This window comes from Malaya genurostris, chromosome 1 (assembly GCF_030247185.1).
Source record: "Malaya genurostris strain Urasoe2022 chromosome 1, Malgen_1.1, whole genome shotgun sequence".
Lineage (NCBI taxonomy): Eukaryota > Metazoa > Arthropoda > Insecta > Diptera > Culicidae > Malaya > Malaya genurostris.
In genome coordinates this window covers 83,351,222-83,378,288 of record NC_080570.1, presented here as the reverse complement: position 1 = coordinate 83,378,288, position 27,067 = coordinate 83,351,222, and the positions used below count along the sequence as shown (strand labels likewise).

The 27,067-nt window shown below is 40.5% G+C and overlaps 1 protein-coding gene across 2 annotated transcripts in view; it reads right to left on the bottom strand.

Annotated features, from left to right (window-relative positions):
* The window catches only part of LOC131440642 (serine/threonine-protein kinase Warts), a 166,376-nt gene that overhangs the window by 120,185 nt on the left and 19,124 nt on the right, over window positions 1-27,067 (bottom strand). For both annotated transcript variants that reach the window (XM_058612102.1, XM_058612103.1), the window contains exon 3: window positions 15,208-17,410. In XM_058612102.1, coding sequence (XP_058468085.1) covers window positions 15,208-17,410 — 2,203 coding nt within the window. The remainder of the gene's footprint in view (window positions 1-15,207; window positions 17,411-27,067) is intronic.

The window sequence follows — 27,067 nt, the reverse complement described above, 5'->3', positions numbered from 1 at the left end:
TGCGTGAGAGCGTGGAAGGGGTCTTCCAAACCACTATTGACGGCAAGTATGAGCCTGGTGTGAACGCTTCCAGCACTGACCCGCTTTCCGTTTTCAGTCGTTCTTTGTATGTTTACTACCAAAATGTAGGTGGCGTTAACACATGCATTGACGATTACCGATTGGCATGCGCGGATGATTGTTACGACATCATTGCTCTTTCGGAAACGTGGCTCAACGAAAATACGATATCCGTCCTGGGATATGGGTCAAATTATGAAATTTTCCGTACCGATCGCAGCTCCCATAACAGTTCGAAGAGCATAGGAGGCGGAGTGCTCATCGCGGTTCACCGTCGTTTAAAAGCTCAACTGGTTGATAGCACACCGGGACGTTGTGTCGAGCAGGTGTGGGTTCGTGTTCAACTGGCTGATTTCTCGCTTTTCATTTGCGTGATTTACATTCCTCCGGATCGACGTCGTGATGTGTCGCTGATTACGTCACATATCGAGTCATTGCATGAAATTGCATCTAATCAAGCGCTGCCCATCCTGGTTGTTGGAGACTTTAACTTCCCTAGTTTGAATTGGTGTGCCACTTCTGATGGATTTTTATTTGCTGATCCCGCACTTTCAGCATTTCACGCTAGCATAACTACCTTGCTCGATGGTTATAATCTCAACTTGCTGCGGCAATTCAACCACATCGTTAATGAGAATGGCCGAATGCTCGACCTTTGCTTCTCCAGTAAAACCGATATCGCACCCAACATTTGCGTTGCGCCGTCTCCTCTAGTGAAATGTGTTCGACATCATCCTCCGCTACACATCGTACTCGAGACTAAACGTTTACCTCATGACAGCGCCCCCTCCAGCATCATCAGCTATAATTTTAATAGAGCTGACTATAATAGCATGACTGCCTTCCTAATGAGTATCGATTGGGATGACATTCTCGACAATGATGATGTTAACGCAGCTGTACAGACCTTCTCCAATGTACTAATCTACGCGATTGATTACTTTGTTCCGAAACGATCCGTCCGACATTCCAAACATCCGCCGTGGCTAACCGCTGAATTGAAACATCTGAAAACATCCAAAAGAGCTGATCTGACACGATACTCCAAGTATGGAGGTTACGTTTTGCGCAATAATTATATTCAGATAAATAGGTTATACAAGAAAACCGTGAAGCGTTGCCATGCCAATTATTTAAAGAAGGTACAGCATAGGATAAAGTCTAACCCAAAAGCTTTCTGGAAGCACGTGAATGAGCAAAGAAAGGAATTTGGATTACCATCGTTAATGCGATTCGGTGAGCGTACCGGTTCGAGTACTCAAGAAATTTGTCAGCTCTTTTCGGAACAATTCGCTCGTGTTTTCTCTACTGAAACATTATCCCCACAGCAAATCGAACGAGCGGCCATCAACGTTCCGGTATCTAATTGCTTTTTGCACTCCATTGACATAGACGTGAATTCGGTACAGATGACTATCGCTGGATTGAAGTCTTCGAGATCTGCAGGACCAGATGGCATACCGGCAGTTATTTTGAAGAAATGTTCGGCTGGAATAATATCACCACTTTATCGTTTATTCAGAACCTCATTAACTACAGCAGTGTTTCCGGATTTGTGGAAAGCTTCATTCATGTATCCGGTTTACAAGAAAGGCGACAAGAGCGATATGAACAACTACCGCGGTATCACTTCTCTTAGCGCAATTCCTAAATTATTCGAAAAAGTCATTCTGACTCAAATTTTTAACCATTGCAAGCAGTACATTGATGATACTCAACACGGGTTTATGCCGAAGCGTTCAACAGCTACTAACCTCGTATCTTTCACATCTTACATAACAAACGCTATGTCAGACGGGTTGCAGGCGGACGTTATCTATACAGATCTCTCTTCTGCTTTCGATAAAATCAATAACGACATCACAATTGCAAAATTAAATCGACTCGGCTTTGGTGCAAACGTCATTCAATGGATACAATCATATCTCAGCAATCGACGTCTTACTATCAAAATTGGTGATTATTTTTCCGAAGAATTTGTTGCAACGTCTGGAATTCCACAGGGGAGTCATCTTGGACCTTTGATTTTCTTACTGTACTTCAATGATGTAAATCTTTGTCTGGATGGACCACGAGTCTCTTTCGCTGATGACCTCAAGATCTATAACACCATCCGCAGCTCAGAATATGCGGCATTCCTTCAACGGCAATTGGAAATCTTTGCGAATTGGTGCAAAACCAATCATATGATAGTGAATCCCGAAAAGTGCTCAATCATTACGTTCACAAGGAAAAAGTTACCGTTCAAATTCGAATATTATCTTGAAGGATTCATGATTAGTAGATCGACATGCGTCAAAGATCTTGGTGTCTTTCTCGATGAGCAGTTATCATTCAAACAGCACATTAACTACATTGTTGCGAAAGCTTCACGCTGTTTAGGATTCATATTTAGAATGGCTAAGCACTTCAATGATATTTATTGCCTGAAGACTCTATACTGTACACTCGTTCGTTCTACTTTGGAATATTGCTCAGTAGTCTGGAACCCTCTTTACCTCAATGGAGCTCATAGAATAGAATCTATACAACGTAGATTCGTACGTTTTGTTCTTCGACGATTACCTTGGAATAATCCACATCAACTGCCGAGCTATGAAAGTCGTGGATTGCTGATTGGTCTTGACACACTACAAGTACGACGAGAGCTGTCGCGTGCTTTGATGATAGCTGATATTTTGAGTGATAGGATTGACTGCCCCGCTTTGCTCCGTGAGGTTAATATTAATGTTCGTCCCCGTGCTCTCCGTAACAACGCCTTTCTTCGACTACCTCTACGTCGCACCAACTATGGAACAAACGGTACCGTTATAGGCTTGCAAAGATCGTTCAATCGTGTATCATCTGGATTTGACTTCAACCTTTTTACTTAGTATTAGAAACTATCATTAGGACTACAATGTGTCTGTTGATTTTTACAATAATAATAATAATAATAACGGGCAGACCAGGCAAACGGCGTACGCAAGCAAACCGTTTGCCCTGTCTGCCCGTTGAAGAATCGTTTCGGCTTTCTGAGTTTCGGCCTTCTGAGTTTCGGCCTTTTAAGTTTCGGCTTTCTGTGACGTACGGCTTTTTGTGTTTTTGGCTTTTTGTATTTCGGCTTCTCGTTTTTCCGCCTTTCGTATTTCGGCCTTTTGTAGTACTCCCCCCCTATGAGGCCTTTGACATTTTATACATTTTGACTTATTACTACAATAAGTAGCTGTATGTCAAAATTTTTTACAGTTCGTGCAATTCATAACATGCGGTACGAAAAGCCGAACAGGAAGACGAATTTTATCGATATAGACATGGCTAGGCAACGAAGATGTTACTCGAAACGAATCTAAGGGAAGATAAGACTTAATTCGATTGACATTAGATGCTGAGTACAATTGCTTGCACTCGAGTATCTTAACTCCCTCAAGCATGGAGTTTTTAAACGACCAATTCCATTTTGAAGTAAATCATCGGCTGTCAGACTTGCTTCAGTGACAACATCGTCCAATTCCACCTCTTTCCATGGAATATAAACTCTATATTCAACAACAAATAATTTACAGGTTACTATATCGTTTGCCTGTTTCAAATAATTAACAACAACTCGAATTTTATCTCTATTAACTTTAGAGATTTCTTCGATTTTTGAAAAATATGATGCCAATTCCTTTGTAATTTGCATCAAATTTAATACCTTTTCTTTTTTTTTTCGAAAATAGACTATCCATGGTCCAGTGGTACCCTCTGGATAATGTTTATCCCTTGGAGTATTTAAGACCTTACTAGTATCCGGAATCGGATTCGGATGATCTTCCATGTGATCATCCATTACATTAACTGTTTTTTTTTTGTAAATTAATAATTTAAAAATGAAAACTTATGTATAGTAAAATTTCATTTATAAGAGAAAAAAATTAAATGAAATTAAATCTACATTGTTGCTGTTGTCTTTATCGTGAAGAACGACGTGTAGCTCATCCAACGATTTCCAATTGGCAGTCTTTTAGTATCGTCTTCTGCTATCTCAGTTGCTCTGCCTTCATTGTGGTCACCACTGAACATGGTGTGCATCCTGTACCTGACCCCAGGTACAGTGCTATTGCTCTTTGTGGCGATCAAATGTGATCCTTGCAGTGTAGCACCTCACGATATATGTTGTCTCTTTCGATCCTACGCAGCGTACAAACTCTGGTACCAGGTAGATCAGCACTTGGTTGCTTTAGCACCTTCGTTGCTAGATTTCCAGGAAACACCCCGAATATTGCCTTGGCTATTAACACCAGTAGTTTTAACTACCTGCAGTCGTTAACTCAAGAGCGGTTTAATCGAAACACAACCTCTTCACTTTAATGGTTTTTACTGAATGAGGTACGTAGGATGGACCAGGTTTTTAATGGAATAGGAAATGTCCGTTGCTATATGGAAACACGGATAAAGATCTCGATTACTGTAAAGAAAAACTTAATTTAGTATTAGAAAGGTTATCCTCGATAAATATAAAGGATAATTGGGAGAAATGTATTGTTTTGGCACATTATTAGTGACGAAGGATTGTTACCTCGTCCTGATAAAATTTTAACGACACAGAAGGCGAAAGTTCCACAAAATCTGACGAAACTCAAATCATTTTTGGGTTTAATTATTCATTATGATAAATTTCTGCCTAGGTTATCTTCTAAATTATTTCATTTGTACAATCTGTAAAATAGTAAATAGTGACGGACGCGCCTGGCTATGGGTTGGGGGGAGTAATAACTCATATCGTTGACAGTATTGATAAACCTGTATGTTTTAATTCTTTTTCCTTAAATTCTGCACAAAAAAAAAACTATCCTATTCTCTACTTAGAAGCTCTTGCATTATTATGCACTATAAAGAAAATTCACAAGTTCCTTTATGGGAAAAAGTTTTTGTTTTTTTTTTATTTGAGAGATTCAGGCCTATTTGCGTACAAGCTTTACGTGGCCGATTTAGGTGAGTTTTTAGATAATTTTTTTTTTGTATTGGATCTCGTTGTCACCCTTTTTCTAGGGGGAGAGGAGCTTCCATTTTCCTCCTGCGAGGATTGAGGGGCAGTTTGTTCGTGGTTTGTCTCGTCATCCATTGCCGTGGTATTGTTGTTGATTTCGTTGATAGTTGCTGTAGATGCGCCTTGTTGTACATTGTTTGCAGTTGCTGGTTGGTTAGATGGTAAGCTGTTAATTGCAGCTGGTGTACTTTGTTCTATAGGGGATACGTTGGATGGTTTCGTTGAAGAGGATACTTCACTGTTGTTGGTGACTGTCACAGGTGTACTGGGGTTGCTTGAGTGTGAAGGAAGCACCGCTGTCCTTTGGTATAGTTGTCTCCTTGTCCGGTTTATCACATGGCTTACCGTAGTGAACAGCTTTTTGGCAATATTGACATGTGGCCATCTGATTGTCATAGGCAACAAGTGATTTGCACGGAATTCTTGTATCTTAACCGAAAATCACATAAGAAGGTATAGGCCTCTTCAAGTGTATGCGTAATAAACGTACGCCATTTGGAATACCGGGGAAAAAATTCTTCCACATTTCTTTTTCGATAGAGAGAATCTCTCCGTATTGGGACATACTTTTGCGAATATATGAATCGGTGACGCTTGAGTGAAGATCATGCACACGCACTTCTATAGCACTATCATCCATATATACTGGAATGTTGTACTTGATATTTTCATGCTCCACATAGTGCACATTGTTATTGTCTTTTGCGAATTGAATTGCATCCAACTCTTTATAAAACTGGATGTACACAACATTATTCGTCTTATTGCATTGAAGTAAATGCACACGTTTAATGTCAAGATGCATTTGCTCCTTAAGCAAACCTTCAAGTTCTCGTATCGAAGGACGAATTTTGCACTGCCTGAAGTCAACAACAATTGTATTCTTCCGTGTCGGTGGTAGCTTTTGTTCGTTTGGTTCACTCATTTCAAGGTCTTTTGTTCACTACACAATACTGTACTTGGATTCTTCTGTCCTGAACGTAAGCGGTTTTGTTTTATCGACTGACTTGGATGAGATGTAAAACCGAACTGACGTTTTTGGTTTATACAGAAAACATACCTCTAGTGCGTATTGTGTATTTTTGGTAAAACGTGCAAAAACTCAATATATGTTACTAGATTACAAAGATTTGTTTTGAAATTATCAATTTACGATTTCACGATTCAATATCGACTATCTTAAAAAAAGGGGTAAGCTGACTTCTGTTCAAGATTGCCGTTAGATAAAAAGGTACCTAAGAAATTGAAATCGAAGAATTGATAAAAAATAAAAATTTTGGAGGGGAAATCCCCATTGATGCAATAATAATAGTCAATATAACGAAATCTGACGATTTCCTAAAGGAAATAGTAAAATATATGAGAAATGGTTGGCCAGAGAAAATCGACAAACGCCTTGTTAATGTATTTTCCAATTAACAACAATTACAGTTACAATTCAGTGTAACATAAATGTCAATATGTTGTAGTGAAATAAACGGCGAGTAGCTGGCATTCTTGTTCAGACAGTTGAAACGTCCTGATTTAAAACTGGTGAGCTATTTTTTAAATAAAACTGCGGAGATTCCTCTATGAAGATAGATGTGATTGTCCCATGTTTTATTACTATATTTTTTTACTATTTATTCCGATATATGTTATATCTGTTATTAACTTTGTAATATTAACGGATTTGCACAACAGTTAATTTTTATAATTCAATTTATAATCTTGACACACAGGTTCAAATGAAAGGTCCTGTGGTCCCATACGTAATTCGTGAATTTCATGCGGATCCGACTTCCGGATCCGGAAATATAGGGTAAAGTGGGTTAAAAAATTGATACCTTTCCTTATAGTTTCCTTATATTACATTTTGGTGGGGAAAGGGTTCCAATCAGCTTTTTACAGCCCTGTCCAAAATGTATTGCCCTCCCCGTTAATTTGTATCAGGCCGAATTAGCGCATGCGCGCCATATAAACGCCTCTTTCAATATGAGGAAATTACATTGTTACCCAGCATTTTTTTAATAATGTTGATTTCCTTACCTTTAGTTTTGTGTTACCTTATCCTCCATTGTTCAATTCAACTGAGTTTCGTTGTATTTCGATATCTCTTCTTCTTTTTCTCTTCCTTCTTTCTTTTTTCCTTTTCCTTCTTTTTTTTGATGCGCTGCTCTTGACGAGTATGGTTTTTTTTCTCCTTTCTTCTTCCTTCCTTCCTTCTTTTTTTTATTCCTTTTTTTCTTCTTCATTCCATTCTGTTCTCTCCTCTTGTTCTGTTCAGTTCTAGAAGCGCTTCTGCTTCATCTGATTCTTTCTCTCATTGTCGGCGTGTCATGCAAGCAAGATAGAGAAATCAAGGGTTAGTGTACTGTATATTCATTATGTGTGTTTTGCCACTCAGAAAGGTTCAACGGATAAGGAAATGTAAACATGACGCTAACGCTCAGTGATATTTGACTATTACGAAATATAATTTTACTCTTTAATTATTTAGCTATCACCCCTAGAACATGTTTCCATTTCATTATATTCGATTGTTCATTATCTGTGTTTACCATAAACTCAGGCTTTTTAAGCAGCAAGTAAACCTAGACTCCCAATCGAAATGTATCACTACCAATTTGATACAACGCACTCAAAGGAACGGTAAAATGTATATTGTACAAACACACAAAAACACATACATACACACACAGTTACACACATTCACACATGCATACATACCCACATGTATTCCACACATTACAACATTGAGTTACTATTTCTACTCTAATAGATCCTAACTAAAACTAGTGTGCCAATAGTCATCTCATTAGTGGAGTCACCATGGTATTTTAGCGATTACTCGACTTTTAATAAATGAATTGTGATAAAACCGAATGCAATGTACAACGTACCGCCATTGTTCGTGTGATCGACGCACTAGCACTTTTTATTGATTTATAGTGGTTTTTATTCGTTTCTATTTCCTGCGTTACTCGTAGTCTCGATAAGAATTGGACAGTTTTTTGTGTCGTGGTGAAGTGAAGATAATTTGTGGTGTTTTTCGGTCAGTTTCGTTGCCGCTCTTTTGCTATCGTATCGCGAAGTGACGCCTATCGAAGATATCGTTTTATCAAGATACTCAGTTTCACGCTCTCTCTTACCCGACCGAAGCGCCATCTGAATTTCACTGTTGGCATCCTGAGATTTGTTCACTATGGCTAATGCTTGTGATCGTTGTGCCAAAACTGTAAAATCGGAGGAAGATTTTGTTGAGTGTTCAGGTTTTTGCCATCATTTGGTACATATGAAATGCGCAAAACTCAACAAGCCGTTTCTGAAAGTTTTGGACGAAAATCCCAACCTGTTTTGGATATGCGATGAGTGTTGTAAACTGATCAAACTTGCTCGTTTCCGCGACTCGGTTTCTTCGTTTGGAAGCGCATTTGCATCTATCGCAGAGAGAACAGAATCGATTTTTGCTGAGCTGAAGGCCGAAATTAAAAAGAATAGCCAGCAAATATCTCGTCTCTCGCGCAAAGTGCCTGTTTCGTCGCCGCTGCCGCCGAAGCCCGACGGATTTGGTCCCAATGCGAAGCGTCGTCGGGAAGATAGTTCTGAGCCAAGTAAAACCTTGGAAGGTTGCCGGAAACCATCGGATAACTGTAATATCGCCACAGTTCCAACGCCCTGCTCCCTCGTATGGATTTACTTGTCACGTTTTCACCCCAGCGTTAGTAAGGAGATGGTTTCGCAGCTAACAAAAGATGGTTTAGAGTGCAGCGAAGATGTCACGGTCATCCCGCTGGTGAAAAGAGATGTCGACGTAAATACTCTGAACTTTGTCTCCTTCAAAGTTGGGATACTGCCCAAATTTCGGGAAGCGGCTCTTAATCCCGACACCTGGCCACAAGGTGTTTTGTTTCGCGAGTTCGAAGACAACAAAAAGCAAAACATCTGGTATCCTCCAATCGATATTTCTCCACCGATTCCCGACGAAAATGGATGCAGCACCGTTATGAATGTAGACGAAGTAACACCCAGCCCGCTCCGTTTGATGAGAACACCGCCCCGGCAAACGTTATGAGAGTACAATGGAACCACACCGGGACGCACTGAAGTTGATATTTTGGAAGCTCTCGAACCCCCCGCCACAGTCGTGCCACAGCAGCCAGCGTTCTCCAGTCGTCCTGGTCCTGTGCGTGGGTGTGGTGAAAGAGTCTTCCAAATGTCTCATCTCGGCAAGTATTTGCATATTCCGTCCTTTCCAAGTGCTGATCTCTCTCGCACTTATAGATGTCCTCCTCTCGCTTTGAATCGGATACCGGGATGCACAGATGTTCGCACCATGGAAGCCCCTGATACGTTCCCCACAGTCGAGCTATTGCAGCCAGCGGTCATCAGTCGTCCCGGCCCTGTGAGTGGGAACGCGGAAGGGGTCTTCCAAACCATCTCAGACGGCAAGTACAATTCAGTCTCAAACGATTCAGGCGTTGATTCACTTCCCGTCGTTTGCAGTTATCCATCGCACGATCAATCTAGTCAACCGCTGCACTTGTACTACCAGAACGTTGGAGGCATGAACATGCACATCACCGACTATTTGCTGGCTTGTTCGGATGATTGCTTCGACATCATCGCTCTTTCGGAGACCTGGCTCAGTGATTGTACGCTCTCCGTTCAAGGTTTTGGATCCAACTACGAAGTCTTCCGTACCGATCGCAGCCCCTTAAATAACTCAAAAACTATTGGAGGCGGGGTGCTTATCGCAGTGCATCGTCGTTTGAAGGCGCAACTGATCGAAACCGCATCTGGTAAATGCGTGGAGCAGGTTTGGGTGCGTTTGAAACTGGTCAATTTTTCCCTCTACCTTTGTGTGATATATCTTCCTCCGGACCGATGCCGCGATCTACCGCTAATCGATGCACACATACAGTCGTTGCAAGAAATTACTTCCACTCATGTACTACCCGTAGATGAAATCTTGATTGTGGGAGACTTCAACTTTTCCAGCATAAAATGGCAAACAAGTTCCGGTGGTTTCTTCTTTCCTGATCCGGCGCTCTCCACTTTCCACATTGGCATTACAACCATGCTCGACGGCTACAACCTCAACCTTCTTCGACAGTCGAATCCTGTCGTTAATGAAAATAACCGGATGTTGGATCTTTGCTTTTCAAGTAGAGAAGATGTTGCACCAAAGATTAGTGCTTCACCGTTCCCTCTGGTCAATTCCGTTCGTCATCATCCTCCACTACATATTGTGCTCGATTCAAATCGCTTACAGAACGCCTGCATTCCAACGGACATCATCTGCTATAATTTTAGTAGAACCGACTACACCAATATGACCGACTTCTTGACGCAAATCGACTGGGATGAAGTTCTCGACAACGATGATGTCAATGCTGCTGTGCAGACGTTTTCTAATGTTATGAGCTACGCAATCGACTACTATGTACCGAAACGATCGAGACGGCAGACCCGGCATCCACCATGGCTGACTGCGGAAGCGAGACATCTGAAAACGACCAAAAGAGCCGCTCTAAAGAGGTATTCTAAACATGGAGGATTTTCCCTGCGTAATCACTACGTGCAGATAAATCAGTTGTACAAGAAAACCGTTAAGCGCTGCCATGCCAACTACTTGAACAACGTACAACGAAAACTGAAATCAAATCCAAGGTATTTCTGGAAACATGTGAATGAGCAAAGGAAAGAATTTGGGTTGCCCTCGTCAATGAGCTTTGGAGATCGTACTGGTTCGTGCACACAGGAAATCTGCCAGATGTTTGCGGAAAAGTTTTCTAGGGTTTTTTCAAATGAAATCCTGACTCAGCAGCAAATTGCTGCCGCAGCACTTAACGTTCCCCTGTCTAATAACTCATTGAACTGCATCAATATTGACGAAGACTCAATACGGACGGCAATTGTAGGAATGAAAGCCTCAAATTCTCCAGGCCCCGATGGAATACCGGCAGTTATTCTTAAAAAGTGCCCGCGTGGAGTAATCGCTCCCCTCTGCAAACTGTTTCGAATGTCTCTCGCTACAGAAGTTTTCCCCAATTTATGGAAAGCTTCCTTTATGTTCCCAGTCCACAAGAAAGGCGATAAAAAGGATATAAACAACTACCGCGGTATCACTTCCCTTAGCGCTATACCAAAGCTGTTCGAAAAGGTTATACTGACACCAATTTTCAATCACTGCAAGCAATATATCGTCGATACTCAACACGGTTTCATGCCTAACCGCTCAACAACCACAAACTTACTATCGTTTTTGTCTTATGTGTTTGATGCAATGTCTAACGGTTTACAAACGGACGTTATCTACACAGATCTTTCCTCCGCTTTCGATATAATCAACCACGACATCACGGTTGCTAAGTTGGACAGACTTGGATTCAGTTCGAACATTCTTCGTTGGTTGCAGTCGTATCTTAGGAATCGTCGTTTAGCAGTTAAAATTGACGATCATACTTCCGGAGAGTTCCTCGCATCATCCGGAATACCACAGGGTAGTCATCTAGGACCGTTAATATTTTTACTGTACTTCAATGATGTCAATTTTGCCTTGGAAGGTCCTCGCTTATCGTTTGCTGATGATGTCAAGATCTATCACATCATCCGCAACTTAGAAGACGTAGCCTTTCTCCAGCGGCAATTGGTAATCTTCGCAGATTGGTGTAAAGTTAACCGTATGATTGTAAATCCAGACAAATGCTCGGCCATTACGTTCACGAGGAGAAAAATGCCATTGCATGTCGAATACTTTCTGGATGGATCCTCGATTGGAAGATCTACTAGCGTTAAGGATCTTGGCGTCCATCTCGATGAGCAACTTACATTCAAGCATCACATCAGTTACATTGTAGCTAAAGCTTCCCGTAGCTTAGGATTCTTAATGAGAATAACTAAGCACTTCACAGACATACACTGTCTAAAATCGCTTTACTGCTCGCTTGTTCGTTCAACTCTCGAATATTGCTCGGCAGTTTGGAACCCATGCTACCTGAACGGTGCTCATAGAATTGAGGGAATACAGCGTAGATTCGTTCGCTTCGCTCTTCGTCGATTGCCGTGGACCGATCCTCATCAACTACCTAGTTATGAAAGTCGCGGGTTATTAATGGGTCTCGACACATTACAAGTGCGACGAGAATTATCACGCGCTTTGATAATAGCAGATATATTCAACGGTAGGATCGACTGTCCCGTTTTGCTCAACGAAATTAATATTAATGTGCGACCCAGAGCTCTCCGCAACAGTGCTTTTCTTCGACTTCCTATACGACGTACCAACTATGGCGCAAACGGTTCTATTATTGGTTTACAGAGATCGTTCAACCGCGTTTCATCTGGGTATGATTTTAATGTGTCACGAAGCAGAATACGTACAAATTTTCTGAATATTATTAGGAATTATCATTAGGACCAAATTGTGTCTGTTGATTGTAAATAAATAAATAAATAAATAAATGTCTTTGCCTCTTCTCTAAGAAGCAATAACGCATAGTACTAGCTCGAAAATGGTTCAATACTGCTGTTTTAGCAAAGCATAATGTTCCAAATTTCATGTTACTTCTGAAGTTAATCTATCAAACAGAGATAACAGATGTCACTATAACAAATGGTTATCGTATATGAAATGACTAATGGATTTGAGATGAATGGGGGAACCGTTACCCAATTTCTAACTCTTCTAATGGTCTATCGCTAATCCTGAACTGAAACACTTCACTCACACATCATCGAACCCATCAGGTCCCAAACGATACATCATCACAATACAAACTGGATGAACATCGTTTGACAGCTATCAGTGGTTTGTCCATTAGTTAAGTTATTATTATTTCGTTCTATTCTACAATATTCTACCTCATTTCACAGTAATCCATTGTACACAAACCACCAATAAACGTCAAATATGGACTCGATTCACCGTTCACCTGTTGTCATCGTGTGAAACCCAATTGGGATACGTTCACTCCACTTAACTTCCACTTCACACTGGTAATAGGGACCGATAGTATGAAAATAAAACATAAAAAGAGCTCAGTTAAGCGCTACCGGCCTCTCCAACCCCGGATGTTGGAGCGTAATGCAATCAACATCTTATTCACTCACAATCGAAAGGTATCACAATATACGGTTTGATACAACGCATACATACATATATGTATAAATATATACAGGCACCAAGGCATACTGACATACACACATACATACATACATACACACACATGTGTACATACACATACAATACATGTGTATTTCACACGCAAACATTGTAACATTGATTTACTATTTCTATTCTAATAGATTTCAACTAAATTCATTGTGCCAAAAGTCATTTCATTAATAGAGTCACCATATTATTCTACCGATTACTCGACTTTCAATAAATGAATTGTGATGAAATCAAATACAAAATCTTTGCTTCATCTCTGATAAGCAATACCGCATAAAAGTAGTTCAGAATATGTACGATATTGTCAAAGTCGAAGTCAATCTAACGAACAAACACAACAGATCTCGCTCTAACTAATGGTTTTCATACATAAAATGACTAATGGATTTGAGATGAATGGAGGTGCCGTCACCCAATTTCTATCTCTTCTATTGGTCGATCGTTGGTCCTGAGCTGAAACGGTGGCCTTTATTACCGTTCTTGCATTCCACTTCACTTACACTTCACTCACATATCACCTCATCCATCAGATCCCACACGAGCACAACACAACCTCACAGAATAAACGTCAAAGATGAACTTAATTCACCATTCAACTATTCCGTTATCGTGTGAAGCCTGACTGGGGTACGTTCATTTCACTTAATTTCCACTTCACACTGGGAATAAGGGCCGGTAGTATGAATATGAAACATAAAAAAGAGCTCAGTTAAGCCCTACCGGCCTCTCCAACCCCGGATGTTGGAGCGTATTGCAATCAACATCTTATTCAAATAAGCTCAATAATTAAACTAAAAGTTATAACACATATTTATATTAAATTGTAACAATAATTAATCGTATCTGATGATGTATGTTTGCAATACCGTCAAGCCCATCAACCACGGGAGGGGGGTTAAAAATTGTATACCATCACTGAAAATGGGGAAAAACCTTAAAAAAATTTCTAAATCGACCTCAAATCTTTTCCAATTGATAGTTTTTATCAGTAGGCGGTCAAACAAACCGATCTCGGTTATTCTTTTAAGAATCGTAAGAATCGAAGAAAATTATTTTGAAGACTACCACAGTATTATATATGATAGTATGATTGATATGAGAAAGGCATCATTACACCACTAGGTGGATTAAAACAGGTTTTTGTTAATATATGTGCTTCTTTAAAAAGACAAATAATCCTCTAGAAGCACAATTTTCTTTTTTGTCATATTTAGTATAGCTCTCTATTTATTAATGTTACTTCAAGAAATTTTTTTTTTGTTTTCGATTATAGAGGTTTTAACCTTAAGGTCATTCGCCTCTTCGGGCTAGAAAATTTTTTCTGACCCTATGTGCGGGGTTGGGAATCGAACCCAGGCAGGCTGCGTGAAAGGCATCGACTTACCCATCACGCTGTACCCGTCCCCCATTCAAGAAATTTAATATTTAATATTTTCAGCCATTTTAGATATAGTATAGTAGTAATTCAATATTTGTTTTGTAATTGTTGTTGTCAATGGCTTAAAATGGTGCCCATTACCAGAGGGGGCTCAAATACGAGCCTTTTGGTGTGGGGGAGAGTGGAGAGTAAATAAAAAACAAACAAAAATTGATAAGTTGAATGAAGAGATAATTTAGTAAAATAGAGTAATTAGAAGAGAAACGTGGAAAACATCTGATAACTGAAAGAAAAAAGAAACTACTGCAATTGTCGCCTTTTACGACATGGAAGCAGGAACCCAGTGGATCAATTTCTGGATTATTTTTGTCCGGTGGAATTCTTGTCAATTTCCCAGCGGACCCCAGTCCCTAAGAAAATAAAGAGAAATAATTCGGATTGAAAACGGAAAGAATCATTCTACTCCTCTAGTTCAATGGATGGCGAATTAAAAACCTTTCATTAACCGCCAAAAAGAGATAGATGTTTAAGATATACATATATTGAATAAATAGAGAGCATTTTAAAATAAGAACTTGGGTGAAATTCAGATAAACTTACCGGGAATATAATCCATAACAAAATAAAGATTTTCTTTATCTTGAAAACTGTAATACAGTTTCACCACCCATTCGTTATCTGCTTCGGCCAGGATGTCTCGTTCAGCTTTTACATGTGCTACTTGGTTTCGTTTTAGCACATCCGCTTTTCGAAGTGTTTTCATCGCATACAAATGATTAGGTGTATCAATTTTTTTCACTAACGTCACTTCTCCAAATGCTCCCACTCCAATAGTCTTAATACGCGCAAACATGGATTTATCCATTTTGGCCCGTTTAAGACGAATGTAGTTACTTTCTTTCTGACAGAGAAGTTTACGCATTTCAATCTTTGTTTCTTCTGGGAGATCCAGTTTAGACATTTCACTTTCCAATTGCTTAATGCGGAAATTTCTTTGTGTATACGATTTTAAAACATTTTCAATGTGCTGTTCCATAAAAAATTTGTACGCTTGTGGTGAATAGTGACGTACTTTACATTCAAAGCGCTCCGCTTCCTTTTCCTTGGATATATTTTTGCGTTCTGGAATTGGTGATTGATGTTTAATTTTTTTTTGCGAATCTCCATGAATTTGATTGTTTTTCATTATTGAATTTTCACTATCATCAACATTGGTATTGGATGCAAATTTTAGCTTTCCATGTGATCGGTAGCCTTTTATACCATCATTGTCCTTGATTCCTGCTTCGAAACGAAGTTGCTGATTGTTACGTCGTCCCGTTAAAGTTAAGTTTTGCGATAGATTGGTAGTTTGGTCTGAATTGCTACTATGGATAGCATTCTTTGCGGTACCTATCGTACATGATTCATAATGTTTAGAACAATGCGTTGTAGCATAGTTAATTCTATCGATCATATTTTTACCATCACATTCGACTGTATCACCAGAGTTAATTTTGTTATTATTGCTAATAATAGTATTATTATTACTCTGTAAAGTGCTAGAAGATTGACTATTATTATTAGTATGGTTGAAGATGTTGAGGTTATTATTACTAGTGCTATGTACAACATTACTACCGGTTTCAGTATCAGGAGAGTTTCTATTATCATTACTATTGCTGGCACTAAAGATAATGCAACCTTCTTTATAAGGTGGAGGGAGTTGCAAGCTATTTTCTTGGGGTTGTATTTGTTTCAATATCATAGTCGTATCATAAGAGGGTGGTTCAACGCTATTTCCAGTTGTTGGTGAATCCTTAATATCGGAAGTGCTTGTCACAAGAACACTTGGTCTCCCGTTTATTGTTTTACTATGTCTATTTTCGGGTGAGACGACCTGACTTACGGAAACATTATCTTGGGGCTTATTCATGTGTTTGTGTTGCAAGGACTTTCCATAGGGCGGTGGTGGTGGAGGAGGTGTTAAACTGGATGATGTCGAAGTTGAAGAGGTACCTGTTGCGGGTGAGGTCGGAGCTACCGCATTTTGGAGAATTGGTTTTTGAACCTGTGTTGATTTCACCGAATGCATTATGATAGGATGTTGGGTGTTTGTTTGACGAGCACTTCTTGCCGGTGGTAATGCTATTGGTTTCGCTGTTGAATTGCTGAGTACCACGTTTTGCGACACAGTTACAGGCGATGACGATCCTGCAGACGCACTGGAATAGATCCCAGAACTAGGACTTTTGCGAAAATCTTGCGATGTTTGTGTAGGACTTTGTCGACATTGCATAGATAACATATAACTGGGAGGAGCAACTTGATTGATAGGTGATATAGGATATGGTGGAGGTGGTTCCGTTGTGCTATTGTTATAGAATGCTGACATCTGTTGACTCAGTTGTTGTTGAACTTGTGGACCATTTTGAACTACAATAGGTTGTCTTAAGTTGTTATTACTCAATATAGGTGAAGTACCACGCGCAGGACTTTGAGATTGAAATTGTCCATTTCGGGAGCTAGGTACTGATGCAGGAGACATTCGCTTAAGAAATTGCTGTAGAGGAGGAGGTGTTGACGGAGTAGAAGAGCATCTCGGGGGTGGCTTGGGTGGAACATCACTTAAATTAGAAGGACATGGCGAAGGCGAAAATTGCGCTCGTCCGGATCCATGTTGCTGTTGAGAATGGGGACTATTTGACCGAGAACTACCAGCTCCGGAATCTAACGCTGGGCTGCTTCGTTGTAATTGCAGGGAAGATTGCGTTATCTCTCTTTCAATGCTTGTTTTTCGAATTGACTTTGAAATCGTAGGACTCTGGAAGGAAACAAAGTAAAATGTTTGAATGTAAACCAAATCAACAAAACAACAATCAAGAAAATTAATCAGTAAAATATCACTCAAAATAACAGTAAATGAGATAAATAGAGATTTTACACATCTCAAAAAATGCCATACATTATTTTAAATTTGTTTATTCGCAAACAAATGTAGCCTACATATAATAATTCACAGTGTTTGCATATACACTAGGCATTATTTATAAAGTTACGCTGTAATTTCAACTGTTTTTTTCATACTGAGTTCAATTTGATCATAATAATTCTGATTGTGACAAAGCATCATTTGTTTGATATGACATTTTTATTGCATAATTTATCCCAAAAGATTTCTTAGTCCGCATCCGTCCCTTAAAATTGTAACATAGATATCTCAATGTATCAATTTGATACATGCCATCGGAACGTACTGAGTTCACACACCAAAAACAACAGCAAACAGTTTTTTCGAACTGTTACAATATATGTTTTTTTTCCACTTATGCAGGATTACATACAGGTGGATAAATTCTATTTGTTTGTTTATAATGGACTTTGGGCAGTAAATTTAAGAAATGCATTGAATAAAGAATCTGTGATTTTCAAGAAGTGTTGTTTCCCGCCAAATTCGATAATAACATAAATCAAATAAACATAGATTTCCGACTGTACGGTGACACTAACAGCACCTCTAGTGAGAAACGGGTGTACTTTTTTCCATTAGCTACTGTGGTTTTGTTAAATGCGCAGACAACTTTATGCATGCATTTTAGGAGCATTTACGCACCCATTCTCCACCAGACGGTGCTTTTGCTGTCACGGGTTGCTTAACTACATTAGTATTACACTGGGAAATCTATGTTTATTTGATTTATGATAATAATGATCTTATGCCGTTTTTCATTGAAAAACACTGGTGGCGTGGATTGCTCTGATTTTGCACTTTCGAGCAGAAATCGAGGGGGGCGACAGATCTGTTTTTTTTTTAAATACAACACGAAAAGTAAATGGAAAGCGAAAAAAACTACATATAACCATAAATTAAATAAACATAGATTTCCCACTGTACGGTGACACTAACAGCACCTCTAGTGAGAAACGGGTGTACTTTTTCCATTAGCTACTGTGGTTGTGTTAAATGGAGTAACTTCTCCAGATGAGCTGTGTAATTATAGGCACTGGACAAAAGCGTTGTCTCGATGTCATTGTTGGGATATTCTTTACTCGTCTGAAATTAACCAAATTGGATCAAGTTTCTTGCTAATATTTACGAACCTGTGAATATTCAGCCCAGTTGTCATTCTTCTAATAAGCTTAATTTACACAAGCAAATATTACTATAAACAACGTATAAATCACCATGGTAATGTTTCTAACCCGAAAAAACTCAGCAAAAGACAACCGATCCAAAACCATCCGTTACTATGCGCAGTAAAGATGAACAAGCGGTTATAAGAAAATGCACCACAGAAAAAAGACGATTTATCCTTTAGGGTTTAAAGTGAAGTTGTTAAGTGTCATCCCCCTCGGCAGAAATGCAACATTCTAATGGTGTTTCATTGCGATTTCTGTTCGAAAGTGCAAAACCAGAGCAACCCACGCCACCAGTGTTTTTCAATGAAAAACGCCATTAGACAAGCAAGACCATTTGCCTTCTCTTTACAGAGAGCGAGCCTACCCGTGCGACTGTTCCCCATGATTTTGGGGCGGCTCGAAACAGCGTCTGTTCTCCATGTTAGGAGCGGCTGATTACCGTCCTTGTGTCAGTGTGGGACTCTAAACAGTGCTGATACGATGGCCCTCAGTCGAGACAGGAGGTTGGTGCAGGCCTAACAAGCCGCCGGGAAAACACATGTTACGTACGACCAAGAAAGAAATACGACTCGGAATAATTGGCAAAGACCTACGCAACGAACGAAGGATTACGATTGGAAGCTTGGAACATGGAAAACATGCAAATCGCTTGGCTTCCCAGGATACGACCGAAAGCTGCACGATGAGCTTATCGGTTATCGAATCGAGGAAATGACTGGTTTGACGGCGAATGTAAGCAGCTGGTCGAACAGAAGAATGCAACAAGGGTGAGGATGCTGCAACACTGCACTAGAGCGAACGAGGAACGATACAGACAGGCGCGGAACAGACAAAACACGGTTTTCCGGAAGAAGAAGCGCCACCAGGAAGACCAAGATCACGAAGCGATGGAACAGCTGTACCGCGCAAATGATGCACGGAGGTTCTATGAAAAGGTGAACCGCTCACGTAGAGGCTACAAGCCACAGGCCGAAATGTGCAGAGATACCAGTGGTAACCTTCTCACGAACGAACGTGAGGTGATCGACAGGTGGAAGCAGTACTATGACGAACGCCGCCTACAAGGTACTCTCCTAAATCCTTTGCCGTCGTCTATCACCAATAGCTAAGGAATTCGTAGGGCCGTACCAAGCAGGATTTACTGGAACCGGCGCCACTACGGATAACATAGTCGCGATAAAACAAGTGTCGACTCCAGAAGTGTCGCGAATACCCATGCATCACCTATTCATTGACTTCAAAGCGGCATACGACACAATCGATCGAGAACAGCTATGGCAGATCATGCACGAATACGGTTCCCGGATAAACTGACGCGATTGGTCAAAGCAACGATGGATAGGATGATGTGCTACGTCCGAGTATCTGGGACGCTCCCGAGTTCCTTCGAATTTTGAAGAGGACTTCGTCAAGGTGATGGACTTTCTTGTATCTTGTTCAGTATTGCCCTGGAAGGTGTGATTCGAAGAGCGAGGATCAACACGAGTGGCACGATCTTCCGAAAGCCCGTACAACTTTTTGGCTTCGCTGTCGATATTGATATTGTGACACGTAACCTTGAGAAGATGACGGAAACCTACATCAGACTGAAAACTGAAGCTAGTCGTATCGGACTGGCCATAAATGCGTCAAAAACAAAATACATGAGAGGAAGAGGCTCTAGAGAAGAAACACTACGCCTCCCACCACGAATATTGATAGACGGTGACGATCGAGGTGGTTGACGAGTTCGTGTATTTGGGCTCACTAGTGACCGCCGATAATGACACCAGCAGAGAAATTCTTAGGCGTATTTTGGCAAGGAATCGTGCGTACTTTGGACTCAGAAAAACGCTTATTAGACCGGTTGTTCTTTATGGCCACGAGATCTGGACTATGTTGGCAGAGGACCAACGCGCCCTTAGTGTTTTCGAAAGAAAGGTACTGAGGACCATATATGGTGGAGTGCAGATGGAAGACGGAATGTGGAGACGGCGTATGAATCACGAATTGCCACAGCTGCTAGGAAAACCACAGACTTCGTACGGACAGCTAAAATCGGACGTCTACGATGGGCTAGGCATGTGATAAGGATGTCGGACGACAGCCCAGTGAAAATGGTTCTTGAATCTAATCCGACTGGTACAAGAAGAAGAGGAGCGCAGCGAGCAAGGTGGATCGATCAAGTGGAGGGTGATCTCGGAAGCATCAGTTCCTTGAGTGGCTGGCGACGAGCAGCCGACGTATGCTTGATACAGCAAAGGACACCCCAGGCCTATAGCTCTTAGGTAAGGTAGGTAGAGATGGGCAATTCGCTCCTGAGCAATTCAAGTGAATCGAATCTTTAAAGTGTGCTGATAGCTCACAGCTATTTCAGCACCAAAAATTACAGAGCGGTATTACATAGTGAGACCTTTTTTTGCTTACAAAAATGATTCCGATCAGCTATTATGGAAACGGGGAAACGTGCACAGATTTTGCACAGACAGATTTTTGGCTTGATCACAGATTTTTGAAAAAAATCCCTGCTGGTAAGGTGGAAACAAGCTACGAGCTGAACGGAGTTATAAATGAGAAGAAATGTGTGTATGAGCTCTTGTCAGTTCTTTAAAATGTGCATCTATCCTTCTTTAACAGATTGAATGAGCCATTGTCAATAAAAAATCTTACCTCTCACTCAGTCGGCTAAGGTACATTCAGGGATGCCAATGGCTTTCGGCGAAATGACCCTGATCCATTAACATCTGCTACCTGTATTGTTTTTGCGGATGCGTCCAATGAAATGTCACAGTTTGGTCAAAATTTCTTATCGGGGCGTTTACGAAACCTTTTTTGCGTGATACAATTCTGATTGGATTATGGCATTATCCCATTTTAAATCATTAGAAAGGTAAACGTTGCCACTGTCTTAAGAAACGGGGAGTTCAATGATTCTCGTCAAATTTTCAGTCAGTGTGATCTTCGGCAGACCTAATTTCCTTACTTGCATGGCAAGTTCAGTTCTACAAACCAGTTTCTAGAACAATAATGTTTTGCTGCTTTTATAAATGGACTCAGTAAACCATATTTCGGATATCCTCAAACCGCTCAACCAAGTGATTTAGAGGATGCCTATGCATTCTTGTGTAGGTTCCAAAATGCAGAGAAAACTAAAACACACACCCAAGCAGCGTTCGAGCAACAGCCTACTTCCAACAAAAATTTTAAGCCTTACTAGTAGATAGTGGTTCAAACAAAAATTTTATTTCTCTCCGTCTGATCCCGAAATCAAAACAAGAAAAATGCAAAGTCATTCGAATCTCGAACACTTCAGGGAAACATTCCGCTAATAAAAAATATATTACGACGCTCTTCGGTCTGAAACAGAAAGTTCACTTTTACCTTTTAAATTTTCATACATTTTTCTACGGTATCATTGGTTAGGAAACACTCTATGATTTAGAAGCTCTTGTTGACTTGCGCAATCATAAGTTAGTTCTTCCACAAAAAAAACACTTGCCATGCAAAAAAGGGCGGACCTAATTTCCATAATTTGCAGATCACACTGACTGAAAATTCGACGAGAATCATTACACTCCCCGTTTCTCAAGACAGTGGCAACGTTTACCTTCCTAATGATATAAAAAAAGATAATGCAATAATCCAATCAGGATTGTATCACGCAAAAAAGGTTTCGTAAACGCCCCTGTGACTGTGACGTTTCATTGGACGCATTCGGCAAAAACAATACAGGTAGCAGATGTGGATAACATAAACTTGAATCACCTTAATCAATCATCTTAAACGCTCTACGCAGAATAAGAAAAAAATGATTAAAAGTCGTCATCTTACCTCAGAAGAAAAACCCGCATTATTGGAAACCCTTTCTAAACATTCCAAAATCCTTCACAAAGATTCAGAAAAATTGTCTTGCGCTTCCAAAATCCAGCATCGAATTAGAACAGTTGACGACATTCCAGTGCACACGAAAACGTACAAATACCCCCAGGTTCACAAAGCTGAAGTCGAGAAGCAAGTTAACGAAATGTTGGAAGATGGTATTATCCAAAATTCCAGCTCACCATAGACATCGCCAATTTGGATCGTTTCAAAAACTTTATGCTAGCGGCAAGAAGAAATGGCATTGTCATAGATTCCGCAAATTAATTGAAAAAACGGTGGATAACAAATTTCCCATTGGGGACGGGTGTAGCGTAATGGGTAAGTCGATGCCTGTCACGCAGCCCACCTGGGTTCGATTCCCAACCTCGCACATAGGGTCAGAAAGTTTTTCTGGCCCGAAAAGGCGAATGACCTTAAGGTTAAAACCTCTATAATCGAAACAAACAAACAAATTTCCCATTCCACGAACCGAGGAAATACTCGATAGGCTTGTCCGTAGTACCTACTTCACTACGTTAGATCTAAAATCTGGATTTCATTAGATCGAAGTCCATCCCAAGTATAGGCCGAAAACCACTTTCAGTACGGACCAAGGATATTTTGAATTCATACGTATGCCCCAGCAACTTTCCAGTGCGTAATGAATCATATTTTTGAAAAATTTAATCGGAAAGTGTTGTCTAGTCTATCTAGATGACATCATAATCTTTGATAGTTCACTGCTCTGAATTGGCTGCTCGGCCATCCATGGAAGTTGACCATTAATGTCAACTTCCCTCTCTTAGCAGCCTAGATAGCCATGTAGTGTCGGTAGCGGTTTCCCAACTGGTCGGTGGTATAAGTCCAACAAACAGGTAAGCCGTGTGGCATCCGGCGGAATTATTTTCTACCAAGAATTGATCCACTGGTTTCCTTTTCCATGTCGTAAAAGGCCACAAAAATAGGATCTCCTAAGTCAAGGTGTATTTCCGTGACGATGACTGAATGGCTGCAGGAGGTTTCAATAATGCAGTCGTGAACGGAATATTTTGGGGTTTTCCCTTACTGTGTTAAGCGAAGCTCTGGCACAGTGCACGACTTCTTTCTTCGCAACTCGTGGGATTGAAATGATTAAAACATTTAAAAAAATCCTTACATGGTTTGCTATAGGCGATTATAAGCCAATATATTTGGTATCTTCTAGTTGTTGTACGATAAGTGCTGGAGATGGAGCGTTCATTACTGTAATTGATAATGGTTAGAGTAGCACAAATCAATCTCCAGCATAAACGTACAGCAACTATAAATCTATCCAGACTTCTGCAAGAAGGTAAAGCTTCTATAGCTTTGGTTCAAGAACCATATTTCCAAAAGGGAAACTTCTACGTTGGAAAATTGTTAAACCCAGTTTTTATTGCCTTCAACAAGAACGATATGACTAATTCACGTGAAATGCCTCGTCCGTCCAACTTTTGCGAGATCTGGAAGAGAGGAGGTTTTGGACGTAACTTTCTGCTCTGATAGAATTGCGCATGAGTTGGTGAATTGGTTCGTCTTCGATGAGCTCGAACCTTCGTTGTCTGATCATAAGTACATCTTCTTTGATCATTCAAACGTTAAATTTGATATTATCACATATCGTAATCCCAAATCTATAAACTGGGGCCTCTGTGAAGAGGGCTTGGCGACTAGATTTTACGGATACCAACCAACAATTGAAACCCCAATTGATTTGGAAAATGTTGTCGACGAGACAAACTCACTCATAGTTGCAGCATATGAAGAGGCTTGTCCACTTCGGATTGTGCGGCTACTGGAGGAACTTCTTGGTTGAATGCTGAACTTACTTTCTAAGGACTTCAATGTCAGTTTCTTAAAAACTTCAGATGGTGAACACTTGTCTGATGAAGGTGATGTACTTCACTATCTTTTTAACACTCACTTTCCAGGATGTATGGATCCATCACCGACAGCTCTTCCCGAGACTTTTTCAGGTAGTTACGATTCTTGGGCCCTTGCTCGAAGCGTTGTGACGATTGAATCGGTCAAATGGGCAGTTGAGAGTTTGGTTCCGTACAAGTCTCCTGGAAAGGATGGAGTTTTCCCAGTGGTACTGCAGAAAGGGTATGAACATTTCAAACATGTTTTGAAGAAAATACTTACTTTTAGTCTTGCGACAGGATATATTCCAAGAGCCTGGCAGGAAATAATTGTCAAATTTATTCCCAAAGGCAGTCGCGACACTTATGAGGAAGCGAAGAGTTTCAGGCCTATCACTCTTAGCTCATTTCTTCTTAAAACAGTGGAACGCACAGTCGATCACTATACCAGGAATGTTAGTCTGGGCGTGCATCCGCTACATGGAATGCAACATGCTTACCAGCGTGGAAAGTCCACTACAACCCTGTTACATGATGTTGTGTACAGCATTGAAAAAGCTTTCTCACAAAAGCAGTCTTGCTTGGGAGTTTTCCTAGATATTGAAGATGCCTTTGACAACGTGTCTTTCAATTCAATTCTGGAAGCAGCCCGTGGTCATGACATACCTTCAAGTATCACAAATTGGATACACGCAAAGCTTAGCAATCGACTTCTTTGTTCATCGTCTGTGGGTGTCCTCAAGGTGGTGTACTATCTCCACTTTTATGGAACCTAGTCGCTGATGGTTTGTTGAGGAAACTAAATAACCTTGGATCTCCGACTTATGGTTTTGCTGAAGATTATCATATATTGCTGACCGATATAAGCATTAGCACTCTCTTTGATTTAATGCAGCAAGCCCTGCGATCTGTTGAGCAATAGAGTTGTCAGGTTGGATTATCTGTAAATCCGGACGTAGGATAATCACAGGATCTTCGGTTCAGAGGTCACTGTGGTTGATCAAGTTAAATACGTCGGAGTTATTCTTGATTCAAAACTGAGTTGGTCTGCTCACATTGACTTCAGGATTAAAAGACCTTGCATGGCTTTCGGCCAATGCAGACGAGCTTTTGGAAAATCATGGGGACTCAAACCCAGATACATTCATTGGATCTACACAACTATCGTTAGACAAATTTTAGCATATGTCTTGTATGGTGGCAGAAAGGAGAAGTCGCGAAAGTTCAGTCAAAGCTAAATCATCTCCAAAGGATGGTCGTAATGGCGATGACAGGAGCATTCACGACAACTCCTACTGCTGCTCTAGAGGCGTTACTGTGCATTAAACCACTACATGTGTTCCTAAAACAAGAAGCATTATCTTGTGCATACCGTCTTAAGGTTACAGGGGTTTGGAACAGTAACCCATTAGATTATGCTACCAGGCACACTCGCTTGTGGTCTGTGTGGATGAGTATTTACTCGCTCCTAGTGACCTAACTCTCACATGCAGTTTTCCTTTCAAAACATTCAATGTGAGCTATCCTCTTCGTGAGGAATTGTTGTCTGGTTGTCTGGAACGACAACTTGATGAACACATAGTTTGTTATAAGGACGGTTCTCCGTTGAATGGTCGTGCTGGTGCTGGTGTCTACTGTCGTGAAATGAGGCTGGAGCAGTCTCATTCACTTGGTAGATACTGTACTGTGTTCCAAGCAGAAATCTACGCGATTCTGTGTGGAGTACAATCGGTACTTCAGCAGAGGATATGTGGTAAACGAATTTATTTTTGTTCCGGTAGTCAGGCAGCCTTAAAAGCACTCAGTTCGAATGACTCACGATCGAATCTAGTGATCGCATGTCGAACTCTAATTGAAGATCTCAGCATTTCAAATGCTGTTTACTTCTTATGGGTAGCCGGCCATTCTTTTTTTTTATTCAATAATAATATATTTAAAGGCACACTGCTAAAGCTCTAAGATGCCAAGGGTATTTTCTAATCTTGATTAACGACTAACTTAAAACTAGGGTATTATCATTTGGGTAGTGACGTATTCCGGTCGAAATGGTCGATTCTGGCAGATTCAGCCTGCAGCTGGCGATCGGTAATGGTCGGTGGATTGAATATAATACGAGTGTCTTCCAGATGACGATTCTACGTATCAATGGGTCCGTGAGAAACACCCCCAGGCCACGGATTCCCGGCGGGTTGCACGCATGTTGGTCATCGATTGGAACAGTTTTCCGTGGACGATGATGGTGATGTTGCCTAAGAGATTGAAAGAAACATGGAGAAGTAATTTTGTGGAAAACGTAGTGAACAAAGGGGGTATGGGAACGAATGACTAAATACGACAAAGATCTAATTAGTTGACATCGAGATGGTGGAGAAACGGAGGAAGAGGGAACGAAAAAGTTAGTGACAGCAAAAAGATCTTTTTATTTTCGACAGAGATGGTGGACAGGCTAGGGATTGGAAGAATCGGGCGAATGTTAGTCTCGAACCTGTAGGTGAAGATTATTCTTAGCCTCGACAAGAGAGAGGATACTACGGATTACACTTGTATATTAATGTGTTTAAGGTACTGGTATATGAGAAACATATATAAACTATCCCGACTCACCAACACATCCCGAACCG